The following is a 21812-nucleotide window of genomic DNA, read 5'->3' on the forward strand; positions in this document are numbered from 1 at the left end:
ATACTACATGACTAAAGAAGCCTTTTGCCATTACTTTCAAAATGTTCCTTCTCAGGCCTACCATGATAGCCAGAAAACATCTCCACAGCTGTGCTGGGGATCTGGATGTGGTAGTGAAAGGCAGGAAACCGAGTCTGCTTTATTCGAAGAAATAACTGTACTCAAAGAAATAGCTATAAGGGCAGTGTACCTTCAGTTTGGGCAAAAACATTTATTAATCAGCTTTAAGCAGATCACTACAAGAAGCATAGAGTTCCACATTACTCTATCAGCAAAGGATACAAGAAAGTATCCTTTCTTTTCTACCTTAAAAAATCATTAAATAATAACCTAAGCAAAAGGGTTGCATTATTACATGAAAGAGGCCAAAACTAGGTCTTTCACTAAGTGCAACTATGAAGTGAAAACTGTCACAAACTAAAAGCACACAGGGAGGAACTGCAGTGTCTGTCACAAATCTGACAATTCTGCAGCCGCCCGACTACCCCGTCAGTGTGCCTGGCGCCCCGGGCGTGAGAGGACTGCACACTGCTTCGGGCAGCACCAGTCACTCTTTATTTCCAGTGGCCATTCTTCTCCATCAACACGTCAGCAGTAAATTCCAGAATCTATAACTCAGTCCTTGATGCAGGACAATATTGGCCAAGTCGAATTCACCACAAATCTCTGCACACTAACTCTTCTGATCTTGAAAAACTGACCTGTCTTCTGTTATTTAACAACACTTTTGTAACAAGATTATCTTTTGACCGTGATAAAATAGACATATTTGAGTCTATCAGACCAGAGGGAAAAATTACTGTCTTATATGGCAAGTTATACTACAGAAGCTTTACAAATATTCATCAGTTTGTGAAATGTGTCTTAGGCCTCACATTTGTAGAATGACACAGAAAATAAAGAAAAACATGTTCATTTGAATGGCTCAAGGAATTGAATAAAACTGCTAACCTAAACTGAAACCTTTCAGACATGCCTAATAGAATATCTGGTCTTGATTCAAATGTATATACTTCATGTGTTCCCTTCAAAGAAGGATGTCAAATACAAAATTAAAAAACAAACAGGGAAGTTTGAAATGCCTCATGCAAAATGCCTAAATCTTATGCTGTTGTTTGTTTGCTAAGGTAGATTTTGCCTACCACATATTCTCATGGGACACATGCAAAAATGTGCCATTGGATAATTCTTTGAATGCCCTGCTTTCCATCAGCTGGGGAACATAACCATCACTTCTACTTTCTTAAGAAAAAATCCTACAGCCTCCATCACATATCAGTCAAGAGAATACAAAAGCAAAATCCCAAACTTGAGAAGAATGTTTTCAAGCTTTTCTTGGAAAGGTTTATGTCTTACAAATTTATTTTGCATGGGCAGCTCCTCTTCTGTCATGATCCTCTGTGATAGTGGTGGCCAGGATTTAGGCAGCATGAAACCAGCACTTGACCTTGGCTATGAGTTACCCCAAAGGAAAGTGCCCCAAGGAACTTCAATAACAGCACCACTGGCTTTCAAAATCATAAAACAATATTATGAAGTAAAAGAGAGTTATGTGGCTTCTTACCTTAAATCTCTGAATTCGCTCCTTTTTAGCTAAGGTCTCCAGTTTCTTTTTAATTTCAAGCTGATGGTAACGCTAAGCATACAAGAAAGAATGGAGGAGAGATTCATATCAATTACAGCAACAAATTGTTTAGAGAAAAATAATCCTCCCAGCTAACTGTATTCTCAATTACCCCTCCTGTCATTGAGATGGAGAATAGTCACCTGCTTTAGTGTGCAAGTGGGAATATAAATTGGTACAACTCTTTGGAAAGCCAATATAACATGTATCAGACAGTTAAAAGTGTCCCTACCCTATAACCAGTAAATTTTACGTCTAAATTTACAAGGAAATCTGATTTTTTAATAAAAAATGTGTTAAGCATGAAAGTGCTGTCTAAAAGGTGTATTTGTTGTTGGTAGTGTTGTTCTCTTCAAAGCAAAAAATTCAGAAGCCCAACAAACCATAAAAGAATAGTGACATTTTGGGTACATCTATATAATGGAATAGAATATAATCATTAAAATAAAAATGATGGAATAGAATTAATAATTAAAATAAGGTTCATGAAGATTTTGCTTTAAAAAATGGAAAATACAGCCCTGGCTGGTGTAGCTCAGTGGATTGAGTGCCGGCCTGTGAACCAAGCGGTCGTCAGTTCGATTCCCAGCCAGGGCACATGCCTGGGTTGCAGGACATGAGAGGAAACCACGCATTGATGTTTCTCTCCTTCTCTTTCCCTTCCCTTCTCTCTAAAAATTAGTAAATAAAATCTTTAAAAAGTAAAAAATGGAAAATACAGAAAAAAGGATAGAGAATTGCACAGAAATGCAATTTTCATTCATCAAGTTCACATTGTGTGCCTGTCCCCATGCTAGGTACATGTTCTGTGTTCATCATCTCTCCTGAGCAACTGTAACTGCTAAGCTATCTTATTTTACAATGAAGAAACTGAGACAGAGGACCATGAATTCACCCCCAGGTCACACATCTCATCAGTGGTTGAACTTTGCTCTCTCTGACATTAACTTTCTATCTGTTTTTGTTAGTTTGGTTTTTCTTCACAAAACCATGTTTCTCTCAAAATACCACATGCTTTTTATTAATGTAAAATATGAATGAAGACTAAAAGCAAATATGAATATGTAAATAGCAGTTGTCTCTCTGAGAGGAGGCATATTTCCTTTTTTATACTTTCTTGTGTTTTCCAAATTTTCTATAATGTATTATCATATAATTGAAAAATAAAAATCATGTAAAAATAATCTGCTTATAACTCTGGTTAAAATCATTCAGGCACACTTGAGGGTGTTTTAAAAAGTACTCTTCCTCTGCTCCTGAGCCACTCCTGCTGCCCTGCACCCTGCAGACGCAATCCCTCCCTATCTAACCAGCATTCTCTTCTCTTGCCCTTTCCAGCTCTCTCACCCACTTAGCACCAAGCTTTATGAGAGTCAGTATTAGCCAACTTCCATCTTCTATTTATTCCTCACTCACCGTAGTCACCCACTCCCACCAACCCTCCTCTTTCCCATCACTGGAACTATTTCCACCAAGGCCACCAACGTCCTTGTGCTCCGGGTCAAACCTCATTGCTTTTGCCCCAGTACTCGTCTTACTCAACCACTCTGCCACTCTCAAGAACCTCCTGCTTCCAGGGCACCACGCCATCAGGCGCATTTTCCCATCACCTGCGGGTTCTTTTCCAGCCTATGTTGTTGCTCCTGATCTGCAGTGCACTCAGCACCCGCCAAGCTGGAGACTTCCGAGTTCCTCTGGGCTCCTTCTCCTTCAGCCTCCGCACTCAGTCAGTGTCAGTGTCTCTCCCTCCCCCTGTCTCCGTGGACAGCTGCGTCTCCCCAGCGCTTCCACTCCCGCTGCCAGCCGACGCCCTTTGGCAACAGCTTCCTAATTGACCTCCCACCTCCAATCTTTTCCAGCTCATTAATCCATCTTCCACATTTTTAGCAACATCATCTTTCTAAAACAGCTCTGCTCATTTGTTTCACTTCCCTGCTAAACAGTGTTTCATCACCTCATCGCCTATGCCCCAGACCTACTTTGCATTTGAAGGCCCTCCAGAAACCGAGCACGGACTTAGTGGAAAGCGCCCCTTCCTGCCACTCTTTTAACCACCCCACTGTGCTGTCTGGCCTCAGGGAGCTTTCCTTTCCACCCACTATGTCCTCTGAAATGCCTCTCATGTTTTTGTGTGGTGTCTCACTCAGCTTCCAAGGTCCAGTTCAAAGAGCAGAACCTCTGTGTGGCTTCTGCTGACTCTCACAGAGGCAAGGCGCCAGTCCCTCCTGTTTGAACTCAGTCTGTTTGCTCCTTTCTTCTATCATTTGATCGCTTTCTACAGTGTTTTCTTAAAATTATATCTCACAGTCATACATCACACAGCCTTATAATGGTACACAGTAAGCCTGTAGTTAATGTCTGTTGTATGAATGAATTCATGAATATTAGTATAACTACATTAGTAAACAGCATCATCCTAAACTAAATGTGAGGTGAATGTGGCAATTTAGAAATATTCTATTTGTTAATTAATTTATATATTATAATTACATATTATATATTACATTTCACCACTTATCTATGACATTTATTCCAAACTTTAAGAATACATGAAGATGCTTAAATAATAGCATATTTAGCCATTATAATGTGTGAGTTATATGAATGAAAGTTTGGAAAACCAAACTTCAAGGATCTAGGCTGATAGAGAATTCGGTGCCTGCTGATTAAGTTTGAAACTAAGTATAAACTAATTTTACATTGTACTATTTTTTAACCTTAGTTATAGAATTGCAACTAATACTTTTCTAAGCAAGTGAATTTGGGGGTCACTAATAATGAGTCTATGTAACTCATATAAGCACAAAATGAATTCCTAAATTAACAGGTCATATACACCTTGAGAGAATACAACACTTGCTCAATATAATGGTAGCATAATTTTCAGTGGCACTAAACTTAGCGTTGGTTTACTGATGATTCTACAGTTGTTTATAAGTGTTTACTGCACCCACGGGTCAATGGTGTTACGAGCCAAGTTTTATGATTTATTGCTGTATGTTCAAGCCAAGAAGTGACATGCTTTTTCACAGAGATTAAAATGGTGTTGATGCTTGAAACTACAAATTTCATGGAGCAAGGCTAAAATAATTTATCAAGCTAGCTAGATATCCTACTAAAAATGCCATGTCAGATTTTTAAAAAGTTGTTGATTCTTGGATTGTAAATCCATGCTGACCAATGTGGCCTCAAGGAGGAGGGACAGCAGATGTTTCAATGCCTACTCCTTGCAATTTAGCATACGGCTGAGCTTCAGAGCCTTAAAAGAATAACAAATCTGAAATAATTCATGGCAGTGGAATTACTGATATTTAAACAGATGCCACTTTTTTTAGCAAATGGAAATTGAGGTACAGATGGTGAGGACTGCTATGTTTTAGAGTAGCCATTATGGATTAAAATCTACATTTGTTAAATTAAATATCACAAAATATATAATGGTGTCCATATTTTTCTCAGACTGAAAAGGAGAAAAGCTTACTTTAGTCTGCTGCCTCCTTGCTACCTAGAGAGATATAGAGCATTTCTCAGGCCACCTTCTTCCATTCTTTTTAAATGAAATACAGGGAGAATACCCCTGCCTGCCTCTGGATACAGAAGTATTATTAATTATCATATTAGAAAATACAAGTTACAAAGAAAACAGTAAATGTTTGTACCTCCATATCAAGAACCTTGTGGAAAATAGCCTGGGCTAAGCACTCCCGGATATATCTTTGGTGATCCCTCTTCATGATATTTAGTTTGTATTCTTTTTCTGAAAGTATTCTTCCACTTCTTGTGATCTGTCATGCATAAATAAAGCACACAGAGAAATACAAAGCAGAAAATGTATTGTTAGTCCCTAAAAAGGGAGAGAGAGGCAGAGTCTCCTAAGCCTAAAGGAGTATGCTACTATGGTTGCTAAGTATTAATAAAGCACTTTTAATAAATATTTCATAAGTCAAAAAAAAAGAGAAAGGCAGTCTTATATATCCATCACTGTGAAAATGCACACAGGTGGTGCACTTGTTGTTTTAAACAAGGTTTTCATCAGAGTAGCGATTTTCCCTTGATGGAACCCAGGTGTTCTTCTCATTTCTCGTTTTGCGGGCTTTCCGGAGGAAGGGGTGGGTGCTGCCTTGAAACTATAAGTAAGAGCACTGATCACAGGACTGATGATTCCCAGGAAATAGACTTTGAAGGGCAAAACATGTAAGCTACAGAGGCTCTCATCAGTTTGTTTTAAAATAATTGGCTTCATTACTTTGTTTTCACACTGCTTTTTCTTCTTCCTTCACTCTCCAGCCCAGAATGTAATTTAATGTGTTGTGATTCAGATTTTTTTTAGATTATACAGTGCTGCAAATATAAAGTAATCCGGATTGGTTTCATCCGGCATCACTGCAATGGTAGCTCCTGTGTTATATTTACAGTTGACCGTGAACAACATGGGGTTCAGGGGGTAGCCACCCCCACATAGTCAAAAATCTGCATATAACTTTTGAATCCTCAAACACTTAGTTGTCCTTCAGTATCTGTGGGGAATCGGTACCAGGATGCCTGATGATACAAAACCCATGCTCGAGGATGCTCGAGTCCCCTATATAAAATGGCATAAATCAATGCATACTGTTGGCCTTCAGCATGTGCATATCAAAAACAATCCATGTATTTATCAGGAAAAAACCTGCATATGAGTGGACCCAGGAAGTTCAAACCTGTCTGTGTTATTTAAGGTTCAACCATACTTATTTTCCTTTTCTTTGCATCTTCCCTATGGGCACATTTTTTTGTATCTTTATATATAAGGGTATTGTTTTTCCTTGAGTTGGAAAAACCAGCCTAGCAGTTGTCTGATCTCTCCAACTAAACTAGGTGTTCCTATTGGGCAAAGTTCTGAAACTTGAGACTGCATCAGAATCACGTAGAAGGCAAACTGTAAAAACAGGTTGGGATTTCAATGGGGATTACATTAAATCGGTATATTGCTTTAGGTAATATGGCCATTTTAATTTGGTACAGACACTATGGAAAAACAGTATGGACACTTCTCAAAAAATTAAAAACGGTATTACCATATGACCCAAGAACCCCTCTAATGGGTATCTACCCCCAAAATTTGAAAACAGTTATTTGTAAAGATACATGTACCTCTGCAACCAGATACTGCCAGCAATGCAGGCTCAATGTGTGGGCGTGGGGTGAGCTGGAGCAACTTGTCCTCCCAGCAATAGCGACCAGGGGAACTTCAGGGGCAAAGCACTGAAATTTCATCAATTTGGAGCCCCATTGGCCACCACTTTCCCCTGGGACCAGATCACAGGGGAGCAGGGGAGGCACTCACCTTCTTAGGGTACACAGGCCATTTTCTACCACCTCACAGAGGTCTAAGAAAGCCAGGGAGGCACAAGAGGGTTTAAAAAAAAACCAAACTTGTGATTCAGCACCATATACTGGAAAACAATATAAAGACTTCTTATCAATCTACTTGAGAAGTGCCATGTATATAGAGATGCCTAGAGAGAGAAGAAACCCATTGAATACAATGAATAACTGATGTAATGAATGATGCAGTTCAGAAAGAAAATGAAAAATCTCCAGAAAATAAACAAAGATACAGAAATACCTGATTTAAATGACAGAGAATTCAAGAATACAGTTATGAAATAACTTAAAAAGATACAAAAAAACACAGATAGGCAGTTTAATAAACTCAGAAATCTAGTCCATGAACAAAATGAGTACTTTACAAAGACAGTGAAACTTTAGAAAAGAACCAAAGAGAAATTCTGGAGATGAAAAACTCAATAAAAGATATCAAGAATGAACTAGCAAGCATAGGAAATAGAGCTGACCAGATGGTGGAAAGAATAAGTGATATCAAAGTAGAAATCTAGAAGTGACACAGGGAAAAAGAGAGACTTGAGCAGAAAAAAATATGAAAGAACTGGACAAGAACTAACTGGCTCTATCAGAAAGTGCAATATCAGAGCAATAGGCATACTAAGAGAAGAAGAGAGGGAGGAGGGAATGGAGAGCCTATTCAAACAAAGAGTTGAAGAGAACTTCCCAAACTACAGAAAGAACTAGATCCTCAAATCCAAGAGGCAAATGGAACACCTAATTACCTCAATCCAAAATGGACCTCTTGAAGGCACACTCTATTAAAATGAAAATTAATGACAGAGAAATAATTCTCAAGGCAGCCATGGAAAAGAAGAAAGTCACCTATCAACAGAAGCCCACCAGGTTATCATCAGACTTCTCAGCGGAAACTCTACACGTCAGAATAGAGTAGAATCAAATATTTAAACTACTAAAAGAGAGAAATTACCAGCCAAGAACAATATATCCAGAAAAGTTATTCTTTAGACATAAAGAAAAAATTAAGGTGTTTTCAAACATACAGAAGCTAAGGGAATTTATCACCAAAAGACTTCCATTGTAGAAAATACTCAAGGGGCTTATTCTACCTGAAACAAAGAACAAAAGGCCACAAAACCTCAAGTAAGATCACCAACAAACTTACAACACAAACAGGGATAATTCGTGACAACAAGAACATGAAATGGAAGGGAGTAAGGCCTGAGTTTGTAAAGGAGACAAAAACATACAGTGGAGAAAAGAATGACTCTTCAGTAAGAATTGGAAAGACACATACAAAAGAATGAAATTAGACTACACCTTGTCCCCCTGTACAAAAATTAATTCAAAATGGATTACAACCTAATGATAGGATATGAAAAAATAAATTACATAGAAGAAAACATAGATAGGTACTAAACTCATGAACCTCAATCTTAGAGAAGATTTTTGTGAATTTGACCCCAATGACCAGGGAAGTAAGAGCAAAACTAAATGAGACTATATCAAATAAAGTGCTTCTGCTCAGTAAAAGAAACAGACAAAAAAAAAAAAAAGCAACCAACTGAATGAGAAAGGATATTTGCAAACTGCTCCAATAAGAACTCGTAAACTTAACATCAAGCAAACACACAACCCCATTAAAAAATAGGCAGAGGACCAGAACAGACACTTCTCCCAAGAAGACATACTAATTCCCCACAGACATATGAAAAGATGCCCAACTTCACTAGCCCTAAGGAAAAATGAAATACTGCCATTTGCGACAACATGGATGTACCTTGAGAATATTACACTAAACAAAACAAGTCAATCACAAAAAGCCATATGATTTCATTGGTATGTGGGACATAAAACTGGCATAGACAACAGTGTGGTGGTTACCAGAGGGCAGGGGGATGGGTAGTAAAGGCTAAAGGGGCCAAATATATGGTGATGGAAGATGATTTGACTTTGCATGCAGGCACACAATGCAATATATGGATCATGTATCATAGAAATATACATTTGAAACCTATATAACCTTATTATCCTGTGTTACTCCCAATATTTTTTAATAAAGTTTAAAAAACTAAAATGAATTGATTAGCCTCACCCCATAGTTTCTGACTCAACAGGTCTTGGGTGGGGCTTTAAAATTTGCTTTTTCTAATAAGTTCCCAGGTAATGCTGAACATTGCTGATTCAGGGAGTATAACAGAAAGACTACTCTAGAGAAAGAGCTGTATCTTCCTCATTTGAGTTGCCATGCACATAACCAATGTTCAATTAAGTGTTTGTTAATGGTGTTGCTAAGTAAATGCAAAGTTCTTCCTATTTATGCATGAAGCTCATATTTTGTTATCCAAAGAAGTAATGTTAATCGTAACCACAGTAATCAGAACAACCATTTATTAAAGATTTCTAATTGTCGATTCCCAGCCAGGGTACATTCCTGGGTTGCAGTCCATAACCCCCAGCAACCGCACATTGATGTCTGTCTGTCTGTCTGTCTGTCTGTCTCTCTCTCTCTCCCCCCGCCCCCTTCCCTCTCTAAAAATAAATAAATAAAATCTTAAAAAAAAAAAAAAAGATTTCTAATTGTCACAACAATAGGAGGGCTGGGGATCATTATCTTTATTTTACAGTTGAGAAAGTTAGAGCTCAGACAGTTGAATGATTTGCTCAAGGGTCTATGTCTTGTAAATGACAGAGCCAACTTTCAGCCAGGTCTGCCTGGTAACGAAGCCATAGGAGACAGAAAGCTTGCCGCTGTGAGACCTACCCAGCCAGAGTGCCAAGCTCATAAACAATTAGAAACGCAGTGCATATCCTGTCAACACCATAGCAACAAGAGTTAAGGAAAACCGGCTGTGTTTTAAGAAGGTAAACAGCAAAACCTTTTAGTCACACTTTCTATAACTACCCCCATTTCTTTCAATGGAAAGCTGTAGTGTTTTTAAAAGGTTTTCACATTACATTTAAAGGAATAGAAATTTTATGGAAACGATAGTTTGGAGCCAGCAAAATACATTAATGTGTCAATAAACCATCCCGGAAAACGAAACCTTTTAAAAATCCAAAGAGAAATTTTGAACTGTTTATGTCTTACACACCAGATTCTGTGATTATTAAAAACAATATATATATGTTTTCCTAAAGACAGTAAAGTCCTTTCTATCCTTAATCCTTAATATTCTTGGTCCATAAATTCTGTTCAGTAACTATATTGAATAAATGAATGAATGAACAAAGAAGTGAAATATGATGTTGGAAACTCAGGGTTTTTCCTCAATAATTTATACGTTGCCTTAGTAGTCACTGTGCCCTCCTTTCCTGTCTTCTGAAACACAGCCTCAAAAGGATAAATCGGAGCTTTGGAAAGGAAGCAGTTTTTCTGAAATGGAGGTGGGGGGAGATGCCACTAATTAGTTCAAAGAGAAAACCAGAAAAGGGAGAGAGTTATTGGACTTAGTGAAACAAAAGGGCAGGCAGAAAGGAAACCAATCTTACCAGCCCTGATCTTAGGAGATGCCTCCTTATCCTTGTATTGTTAAAATATCCAGCCAGGTGTTTGTCGGTAAGACTATTATATGCGGCAAGTAATCTGAAACAGAAAAATGAAACCATTAAGGTTTTATGAAGTGCTCTTGATAACCAAGGCAACTCTTGACTCTCTCCTCCCCACACTGCCCATAACCTTATTCAGCCAGCCAGCCATTCATGCGCATGCTTAATAAACAGGTACTGTTGAGCATCTACTGTTTTCTAGGTTTCATGATAAGAACTGGGAGGTAGTCCTGACGTTGTTTATCCTGAAGACAAGTATGAAAATCAGATATGAACAATTAAATTGGTGTAAAAAAATCCAACAATAGAAATGTGTAAAAAGTCCTGGGGGGCTGTGGAGCAGAAGAGCACCAGCTGTCAGGATTGTCTTCACAGAGGAAGCCTGATGGAAAAGGTGGAGGTCCTTCAGGGGACATTTCATTCTCCTGTTACACCCTACACGCTAACTCGAACTTGCCTGCACGTCCTCAGCATGTTCGTTCATGTCTTCAGGACACAGCACACAGTCCCTCCACTGCCAAGAACTGTCCCTCACCTGCTGGCCAGCGGCCAATGCCTGTGATGCACAAGCATCCCTCCTCCCAGGAAACATCTCCTGACACACTCTGGGTGTGCTCCGGTACCTTCCACTCCACTCCCCTATGCCCTTGAGTTGCATTACACGTCACACAGTATGTTATTGTTTATTTCTCAGTCGCCTCTGAGACTACATTTCAAGGTTGGGTGGTGCATTATTCTTGGCATCCCTACTGATGTTATGTACTATGTGCCTAAATCATGATGTGTTCAGTAAATGAAGGCACAATGTTGTTTGGGACTCATTCCCACTGGTATAAATTTCTCTCTAAGTTTAAGCTCAGCAGTTTAGAAGTTTTAGCTTCCTCACATGTATCTAGAAATTTCTCATTCAGAACCAGAAAAAACCTTGATGACTTTGGATTTTTAGGGTCTTTTATTTTAAGAGTTAATAGGGGACAAACCAGTTCCTGGATTACAAACCATACCTTGGTAGATGGTCAATCTAAGACTGTAAATAAAAGTTTGATGCTATTTTTCTGTTTTAACCTATACTTTATTACATAGTATTACTTGACAAAAGTACATACACACATATGCATGTCAGTATATGTGTATGCAAATATGTATGTTCATATACATACATTTATAAACATGAATATATGTATATACAGAGACAGAGATAGGCAGAGAATAAGAGCATGCAAGCCCCAACAAAGCCCTAACGGAAAGCTGTCTTTAAAGAGACACATATCCTGTTACCTGTAACAATGATTTACAATCTGTACATTTTTTATGCAGCTGTTCCTTAACTTATTCAAAGACTAGAACAGGGAGGGACCCATACAGACAATCGAGTAAATGCCATTAGCAGCTCTTAGCTGTTTGTGCTGCCTAATTACACAGAGATGGAATTGCGACCTTTTCCTGTCTCTTCTCTCTTTAACACCCCTCTCAGGAAAGTTTCATGCTATCAAATGGTAAGGAAATTTTAATTTTGTGCACAAAAGAGCCTGAAAGGCAGTTACAAAGCCCAGAAGTCAGGGTGCCACATGAGGATTGCAGACATATGAACAAGTGTGGGAACCATTATTTCGCTGGGTTTATGTAAAAAGACAACCCAAGGGCTTCAGCAATGCACATACGAAACTAGCCCCGATAATGCTTTGAAACTATCTTTTAAATGAACTGTCTTGGTGTCCTATAGTTCATCAAAGGTTTCCTGTCTCCAAAAGGTCAACATTGTATCCCTTACCCTTTCTGAATCTCAGAATATCTTCTCAGCAACTCATTTCAGAAAGGTGAGCAGGTGTCTCTCAGACCTAACAATCATGATTCCACAGTTCACAGATTCTTAAGATAAATCATTAGAGTGATAGCATACATAGTCTTTTGTCTGTTTTTCAGGCTCAAGGGGTTTTGGGGGTGGTTTTTGTTCTTTTTTTTAAGAATGGTGTTGGAATAGCTGTCAGTGCTAAAACCTGATTAAATGAAGTCGGGTCAAAAACATGGGATTATATGGGCCTCGATTTCCCTATTAACTGATAAAATATGTCTTTCTTCTAATCCATACTTTGTAACATTTTTAATATTTAGATTTTAATGCTTAGCCAGCTTTGACACCCACCTCATTTTAAGTCTGCTCTCTCAGCTCCTACTAAACGAACGTGTGTGTGCAATGCCCCTGCTCTCTTACTTAAAGGTCCAAAGGATTCAGTTCAGTCGAAACCTTTGTATGCACCTGCTTTCATACCTATCCCTATTTGGAAATGATTGAGGGTCCAGGCTGGGATGCCATCAGTGAAGCAACTCCTTCCAAGATGGTCATCACACAACTTAAGGAATAATAACCAGATGGATCAATCCGGGCATCATTTCTTTATCAGACGATGCCTGAATTATTTGTAACTGAAACTTTAGATTAATGGAGTGTTTGATAACAAGAAATTGTACTAGAATAAATTATATACAGACTTAGTAAAACAGTCGTTATGGACTAAATGTTTGTTTCCACCTGAAAAACTTGTATGTTGAAACCCCCAGTGTGATGGTATCAGGAGGTGGAGTCTTTGGGAAGTGATGAGGTCATGAGGGTGGGTGGAGCCTCCATGATTGGGATCAGTGCTCTTATAAGAGAGACCCCACAGAGCTCCCTCGTTCCTGCCCCCATGTGAAATGGCCAACAAGAAAATGGCTCTCTGTGAAGCAGGGAGTGAGTCCTCTCCAAATATAGAATCTTCTGACATTTTAACCTTGAATTTACCAGACACCAGAACTCTGAGGAGTGGATTTCTGTTGTTAAGCCACCCAGTGCATGGTATTCTCTCATAGCAGCCAGAACGCACTGAGACGGTAGTCAGTATGACATTTCCACCGTATCCACATTAACGCCACACCTGTTCTGACCATCAACACTCCTTCCCAGGAGACCGGGGTGCTCCTGTGTCTGAGTCACACCGGGATCCATCTGATCCTTTCCAGTTGCTCCTCTTCACGTTACTGGGCATGGGTTTGTCGCCTCCCTTGCATTTGTTCAGTTATGAGAGCCCCCCTGACCCAGTCACAAACTTAGAGCTTTTCTGGTGTTTCTGCCTTTGTCCTCTCCATTCCCTGCCACTGTTCTTCTTCTTCCCACCCTCTACCCTTTCCTTTTCTTAATTGCACTTAGTTTAACCCTGGGCCAGATGAGGTCACCTTGCCCTGGGCTTGGTGACTGAGTTGCATCTTGGGTACTCCACTACCTCTATAAGTCACTTTGAATCTGTCGTCAAAGCTGAACTTGCTGGTCACACTGCCTCAGTCCTACCACCCTCTCCTGCTGCCATCCATAGGATCAACAACTGCGTGCATCGGACCACTGTGACCATGTCACTCAAAGGCCATGCTGATCACACCAAGTCCCACAACTAATTGGCCAGAGCAGTCTAACTCTCTGGCTTCTTAATGAGATGGATGAGGCTATTTACTTACCCACTGTTCACTGGATGGAGAATGACCCACTTTCTGGCCCAATGCCTGGAGAAAAGTCCTCCAGGAAACAAATGCACAGCCCCCACCCCTGTGGTGCTGGAGGATTTGGGCTGTGGCTGCTGAGTCACTAGGGGGGCATCCTTCCCAGCTGCAGCCTCTCAGCACTCAGTCCTCGTAACCCTGCCTCCCACCATGCTGAATATAGAAATGGGGCTCTGAAGTAAGGCAGTCAGCGATTTCTATCAAACCCTCCATCTGCCCCCACAGAGAGGGTGTCTACCCCATAAAAACTGCAACTAAAAGGAGAGGCACTGAAATATTAATCCCCTCCGTGCACTAAGTACTGTATTCATAGCATTCTATAAAGACACAGAGACGGCACAGACCCTTCACCGAAGAGTTCCCAGTCTAGTGGGGAGGTATGCCTGCACAGAAAAAGTGTGTGTATGATTGATTTCTTCCTGTGTTATGGGACAATCCATTCCTAAATAGCTCCTGAGAGTGTCTGAGTGTCCCGATGTCAGACACTTGGCCCTAAGCTGGGAAAGGAATGCAATGTCCCTATCCCATTCTGGGCATCACAGAGAACTTCCACGTACAAACTTTTACTTGTTTTCTTTTACGTCCCTGCAATGTACATTATGTCTATTACAGATCTTCTGTCTTCTTCAAGTGCAAAAGCTCCAAACACAAGATTATTCCTTAATGTTAAGTCAGTCCTAGGAACACCTAAGGTAGGGTACAGTAGGTCAGAGGAATTCTTCCAGCTTGCTGCCATCTTGAACCCCAACCTCCTCTCCTAGCACCACCTGTCCCCACACTGCCTGCCCTTGTGGAGGGCGAGGGTGCAGAGGTTAACACTCCAGCTCTACCTCAATCCTGTCTCCACCACCACTGCATCTGTTACTGGGAGCAAGAGACTGAACTGCCCCTGCCTCGATTGTTCTATCTGTCCAAAACATTCTGCACATGATTATTTGTGTATTCTCTCCAAAGAGGAAGCTTTCTCTCCACTCCCTTTTCTTCCTGAGCCATCACTAGAATCACCTTTAAAAGTCCCTTTGCAAACCATATATTTAATAAAGAATTTATATACAAAATATATAAGAAATTCATAATGATGGAAAAATATGAATCATAAAATATTCTCAGAGAAATGTCATGCTACTTAGTATAAAGATAGATATATTTATAGATAAACTTTAAATGAGGTTTCTTACAGACAAAAACTAACAAATATCTAACTTCCATTTCTAATTAGCCATAACATTAGCATAAAAACAATGTACTGAAAATCCTTAGTTCTTACTCTTAAACATATATACTTTTCTGCAATCTGCTCTACTCTACAAATTTTCTTAGCAAACTTGTTCAGAGAGAATATAAAAAATAATTGTTGATATAACCAGTTTTATTTAGCTCAAATTGTGACTTAGCCAATTTCAATTAATAAAGTTTGTGTAGTTTACTATTTACTGCTGCTGTATGAAAGCATCACATGTTAGCAGCAGTGAACACAAATTTATTACCCCACGGTTCTGGAGGACAGGAAGTCCAGATGGGGCTCACTGGGCTAAAATCAAGGTGGCAACAGGGCTGCATCCTGATGGGGCTCTAAGGAAGAAGTCTTTGCTTTCCCTTCTCACACTCCAGAGGCTGCCCACCGGCCTTGGCTCCTGGCCCTCTCCCATGCCAAAGCAAGCAATGGCAGGTCGTCTTTCTCAGGATGCCCTCTCTCTGGCTCTGGCTCTTCTGCCTCCCTCTTCCTCATTTAGGGACCATTGTGATTATTTGGGCCCATCCTGACTAATCCAAGATAATCTTATTTTAAGGTCAGCTGATTTGCAAGGTTAATTTGCATCCGCAATTTATGCACCTTGCTATGTAAAGTAATGCAATCACATGTTCTGAGGATCACAACATGGACATCTTTGAGGGGGACATGTTTTGTCTTCCCTAATGTTTTTGTTATGTGCCAGATGCCAGGGAGCAGAAACACTGGGCACTGAGTGCAATGGCTAGTGGGCTGTAACATATATCGTCTAGCGCTCAATCATGCCAGTGACCCCCACTTTCCAAAAAGACGCTTCCCAGACAGAGAAAGACAGTTATATTTTTATTTTTTTAAAGACGTTATTTATTTACTTTTGGACAGAGGGATAGAGAGAGAGAGAGAGGGAGAGAAACATCAATGAGGGTTGCCTCTTGCGTGCACCCTCACTGGGGACCTGGTCTGCAACCCAGTTCACAGGCAGGAACTCAGTCCACTGAACCACACTGGCCAGGGCAGAAACACAATTTTAAAACCACACCCAGGTGTACAAAACAATTTAGAGCCTACCTTGCTGTTCTAATTTTGATGTGTCAAATGTGATGACTGAAACAAATGAAGTAGAGGTACATGAGAAGCATTTCAAGCAATTTACCATATTTTGTCATGTATAATGTGTTCCCACATCTTGTGTGCATTATACATGGGATTATTATACCCATTATAATGCACATCTTTATTTTTCCCTCAAAACTTTGGGCAAAATGTGCACATTATACATGGCAAAATATAGTACATTTTTCTCATAAGGACATGAGTATAGAGGTAACTTACTTTATCTAATATGTGAGAACATAAATTAGTCCATCATATGTAATTATATTCTTGTGAAATACCATTTACTTGGCATTTAACATATTTCATTAATTTCAAATAATTGTATGAAATACTGAGAAAAAATTTTTGCCAATTACCTGATGGCATGCCATTGATTGTCAGCTACAAATGATTTTAGTAATATTAAAAGGTGAAACTGACCATCTTAGTACTGATAAAAGAGGTTACCATGCATGTTTGCATGTATACAGACGTGTCTGGGGAAGAAGAAAAAAAAAGAAGGTATATACAAGAATATGGCAGGTTCCTTACTAATAAAAACCTCAAAATTAGATTAGAGAGAAAGCTTTTATACATAAAACAGTTAGATAGCATACAGAAATGTACTTCAAAAGCGCTAATGGTGGTGTTTTGGAACTGGCTCATCCTGACTCCCATGAGATAATTGTTAGAATTTTTTGGAATTTTTCAAGCCATTGTTAGCTCACAATTGGCCATCATGGGAGTAGTTGCACCTCTGAAATTGGCAAACACAACAAAAAGCAAGTTTACCAGCACACTACTGACTGGATTTAAAAGATAAGTGTCAGGACACATCCCAGGGGACAAATAAGATGAGTCATTACATGAGTCAACATATGGAAGTGTGCTTTACATACTTTTAATCCAGGAAGTAATCTTGTACACAATATTTGACCAAAGGGGCTCAAATATACACATTCGACCATTCCCTATTCCTAACAAAAAGAACACAAGGATGCTGGCAAATACATGGACATTATTCAGTAGCATTTCAATCAAGAAATTTTATGCAAGATATCTCTTTACATTACCACAAATGACAAGTTTCAACTCACCTACCAATCTGGAAAAACTGATTATATCATTTTATGCTTAACAGAATCAAGAGACTTAGGTGAATGAGCATAGTTTTATTAGAAAAGATGAAAAGCCTGATGGAGAGGTGCATTGCATCTCAGAAGTCACTAAATCTGCAATTTGTAGAGAGCTCGATTCTGTTCAAGGAAAGCCTACACCAAACCTCCACTACCAAGGCAGGCTTCTAGCAATGACAGACAGGTTAAAGTTTCTGCCACAAGTACTTGTGCTGGGAAAGCAAGTTAAACAAATCACAGCTTGCTGTGGCTTGACTGCCTCCACGTTACAGTTCATAGGGAATGCAGTTCCATCCCTGACCCAAATACCTCTTTCATCGTGCATTGGAAAAGGTTTGCAAGGATCCACGGATTCCAGCTGTAAGGAGAAACTCATCACACTCCAGCCACCCAACCAAACCTAAGGTTTTGAATCTCAGCAAGATTCTTGGTGAAGTTAATAAAATCTAAATTGAAATAAATTCTCCAAATAAAATATCTGAAAGCATCATCAATAACCAGGAAAAAATAAAGAAAAATTAAACTTTTTAGCTTTCCATCACTAAAAACTGCTTATTATTGATGAGAAACAAGATTTACGAAATATGTGGTCAGAGACCTTAATTCTTAAGAGGTAATGATTTCCCCATAATTAAAGGCAAATAAATCTATATCAAACACCTCCTGCCCAAAGTAAATTTGATGAAATAAAAAAAGGATGGGATTTGAAGCCAGAAGGCTTGAGGTCGAATTCTAATTCTACCCCTTACAAGATGGAGGACGCTGAGGAAGGAGTTCAATCTTCTTTCCATTACATCTATCACCATGACATAAAATCTTGTGACTACTTCCTGAAGTGGATAATCATTGGATTATAGAAATTCCTACATGGAAATGACCACATAAGGTCTAGTCAACTCCCTCATTTTAGATTCAGGAAACTGAGGTTCTGAAAGTAGGCATGGTTCATCTGTAAACTCAGATGAGAGGCCTCAGAAACAATGTCACAGTGGCTCCCATAGAACTTTATCTATCCCTTTCCTAGGGTCCTCGTCTCACGACCTCCCACCAGAAGTTTCATCCATGCTTAATCATGCCTTTAGATTCACGTAAGATTCTCCCCTGTGTTCCTCTCATAAGGTATAGAATGGAGCCATGACCACAGCAAACAGCCAATGTGTGTTGAATGAGTAACTAAATCAGTTAATGGAAACCCATTATATTGGCCCAATTCCTTGACACATATCCTTTTTTAAAAAATCTATGTGTAAGGATCATAACCTTTCTTCTGCTTCAGGATAATAACTGAAAACAATCTATAACAAAAGAGGTTCAAAAACATGCATTAAATATGTTGGCCCCTTTTAAATGCAGAATGCTCAGTGTGGTGACCACGCTGACAATGTAGGTTTTGCTGTTTTGTTTTGGTCACACAGAGCCTTTGCAGTGTACTATGGAGTTGCATTAGAAGGAAAAAATTCCATGGAGGCAAGAAAAAAATAGCCTTTTCAGGAAACTTGAAGAAAGACCAATACAGAAGAGCAATTGACATTGGGGGCAATTATTTACCAACCCTTTGTAAGAAAACTCTTTGCCAACTAAAATTAGACCATGAGCCTCTGCTGTCTGCCACTTTGTAGAGAATGACTGAATTGATATCATATAAATGATTTTATATTACATTCTTCATTCTTTTTTATTTGCATCCAAATCTGCCAGATCTCAGCAATTATGCTAAATATTGATTTACAATTTCTCTCAGCTTATTCTAATGATGCAGCCAGATGAGAACCTTAATATTATTTTATTTATAGCTGTAATATCGTGGCTTGAAGTAAAACCGAAACTAGTCTCCAACTGTGCTGACTGCTGGCAGGACGGTTCTGCGTGTTCACAGATGAGTCGGCGGGAAAGCGGTGCATGGGGAGGCCGTGGGCCCCGGTGCACTAAGGTTGCTGAGTTCCCTATAATACATGGTGTGGGCCTCCAAGCTCTTCTTCAAAGACTTCAGAATCTTACATCTTTGAACAGAAAATAAAAAAATATATGGCTACTTAAAAATATGCACTAATAGAAAAGTAGAATCGAAATTAAAGATAATGAGGCTGGAGCAAAGGTGACAAAGGGAAAGTTCTAGAAATCAATAATTTTCATCACTAGTATTTACTGTTCACTTAAATTTCTAAAGGGCACACATTAAACACTCTATATGATAAGAAATATATGTATTTTTAATTCTTAATGCTGCAAAGTACTAGTATCCTCCCTCTTTACAGGTGAGTAAACTGAGGTATAACTCTGGATCTTGGACAGATCTAGAATACAAATCAGTGCCTGTTCTGCTTTGACTGCTAAACTGAATTGTGTCCTATGAAGTACAGTCAAAGATCAATCAGAGCTCAGCCTGGAGAAGAAATACATGTAGGGACCCAGGTAAGTGGATGGTTGCCTTGTGAAAGATGCTAAGAAGGCAGGATCATCTCAAAGAGTGAATTAAAGTAGAGGGATGATATTTTGGCTCAATAAAAGGAAACTGTTTAAATATCAACATGATGACCTGTAGGATGATATGCCCAAAGGTCCTGAAATTGTATGATTCTATGAGAGCAATAAAGGGTTTTAAGCAGGAAAATTAGATGAATTAAATATTCCAACTCTCCTTTTGACACCTATATCCCCCTGCTGTGTCTTGAGAAGGCAATGTATGGTAGTTAGGGGTTTGGCCTCTCAAGTCAGATATCCTGAGTTCAAATCTTAACTGTATTATTTAGTAGGTTAGCAACCTGGGGCAAAGTACTTATATCTTCCCCTGAAAATGGAAATAGTAGTAGATCTACTTTAGAAAGTCATTTAGAGCATTGAATAAGTCAATATGTATAAAGCACTTAACAATTTATTTAGCACATAGTTAATGCTCAATGAATTTTGGAAGTTATCATTAAGTCTATACATCCTCTTCGATTATCAATTTAAACCCAAACTGAAATAATACTATGCAAGTAAAACTAACTACTTCTTAAAGACTTCTACTATGAGTGATTTCTTTCCACAGTTAACTTCCCCCATTGGCAGAAAAACTTCCTTGAAGGAGACAACGCTTAAAAATCTATTTCTCCCTATTTTTCCCTCAAAGAGTGGTTAATCATTATCTTCTTAGGAAGAAGTAGCTCATATAAATCTGAGCACTATCTTTTTGAAGTCAGAAAGCCATGTTCACTTATTATCTTTCTCTATATTATTACCTCCGTGAGGTCATTCACTTTGTCCTATTCATTAGGGCCTCGTATTCCAGTTACACAGAACAATGTCTGGAATGCATTTTTTGAATGTAAAAATAAATATTGTTTCTTTTTTGATGTTCAAATGCCTTTCTAGTTGTCAATATCCATTTTGAGTTAACAAGTTACAAAATTGCAGTCTTTTAGAGAAGCTCTGGAAAACATCCATGTTATTCTACTTATTTCCATATCTAGAGCTGATTTAAGCAAAATTAGTAAGTAGGTGAAGATTGCCTTGCATACACCCAACCTTCCTTTCCTATGTCTTATCTCTCTCCTAAATGACAGTCCTATACACAGTGATCCTTGATATTATCAGATTCTTCTTCCTCCTCCCCCACTCTTCCTTTTCCTTTTCCATACTCAGCTACTCTTAGACAGCAAATGTCAGAGTTGTTCAGTTCACATACTGAAATGCAGTTTAGGTGCAAGATGTTTCCTAGGGACCAACACAAGTGAAAGGAAGAAGGTGGAAGCAGAACTGAGCAGAGGGAGAAGTCGAAATGAACACAGACCACACACAGTCTTGGCCAACCTGGAACAGCCAAGCCTTTGTATCCCTCCACGCTCAGTCAGTACTGAGGGCTGGCCAGGAAGGATGTGACCTTGGACAAGGTAGTACTCTGGGGCCAAGAAAAGGAAAGGAAGAAGGAAGGAAGGAAGGAGAAAAGAAAAGAAAAGAAAAGAAAAGAAAAGAAAAGAAAAGAAAAGAAAAGAAGAAAGGAAAGGAAAGAAAAGGGAAGGGAAGGGGAAAGGAAGGAGAAGAGAGGAGAGGAGAGGGAGAGGAGAGGAAAAGGAGAGGAAAGGAGAGGAAAAGGGGAGGAAAAGGGGAGGAAAGGGGGAGGAAAGGGGAAGGAAAGGGGGAGGAAAGGGGGAGGAAAAGGAGAGGAAAAGGAGAGGAAAAGGAGAGGAAAAGGAGAGGAAACGGAGAGGAGAGGAGAGGAAAGGAGAGGAGAGGCCCAGCCACCAAAGACCACATCAACAAAATACTATGTGTGTTAGGTGAGGAAGGTTAACAAATCAACCTCTTTAAAAATCTTCTCATT

The 21812-nt window shown here is 39.2% G+C and overlaps 1 protein-coding gene across 2 annotated transcripts in view; it reads right to left on the minus strand.

Moving 5' to 3' along the window:
- The window catches only part of ERICH3 (glutamate rich 3), a 113852-nt gene that overhangs the window by 80679 nt on the left and 11361 nt on the right, over positions 1 to 21812 (minus strand). The window contains exons 2-4 of one of the 2 annotated variants that reach the window (XM_028513390.2): positions 10463 to 10556; positions 5284 to 5409; positions 1565 to 1636 (exon numbers count right to left, since the gene is read on the minus strand). In XM_028513390.2, the coding sequence (XP_028369191.2) occupies positions 1565 to 1636; positions 5284 to 5409; positions 10463 to 10556 (292 nt within the window). Of the gene's footprint in view, positions 1 to 1564; positions 1637 to 3131; positions 3257 to 5283; positions 5410 to 10462; positions 10557 to 21812 lie in introns of those variants that run through there. The other variant, XM_036026293.1, reaches the window with a different exon arrangement.

Source organism: Phyllostomus discolor, chromosome 5, assembly GCF_004126475.2.
Source record: "Phyllostomus discolor isolate MPI-MPIP mPhyDis1 chromosome 5, mPhyDis1.pri.v3, whole genome shotgun sequence".
Classification (NCBI taxonomy): Eukaryota; Metazoa; Chordata; class Mammalia; order Chiroptera; family Phyllostomidae; genus Phyllostomus; species Phyllostomus discolor.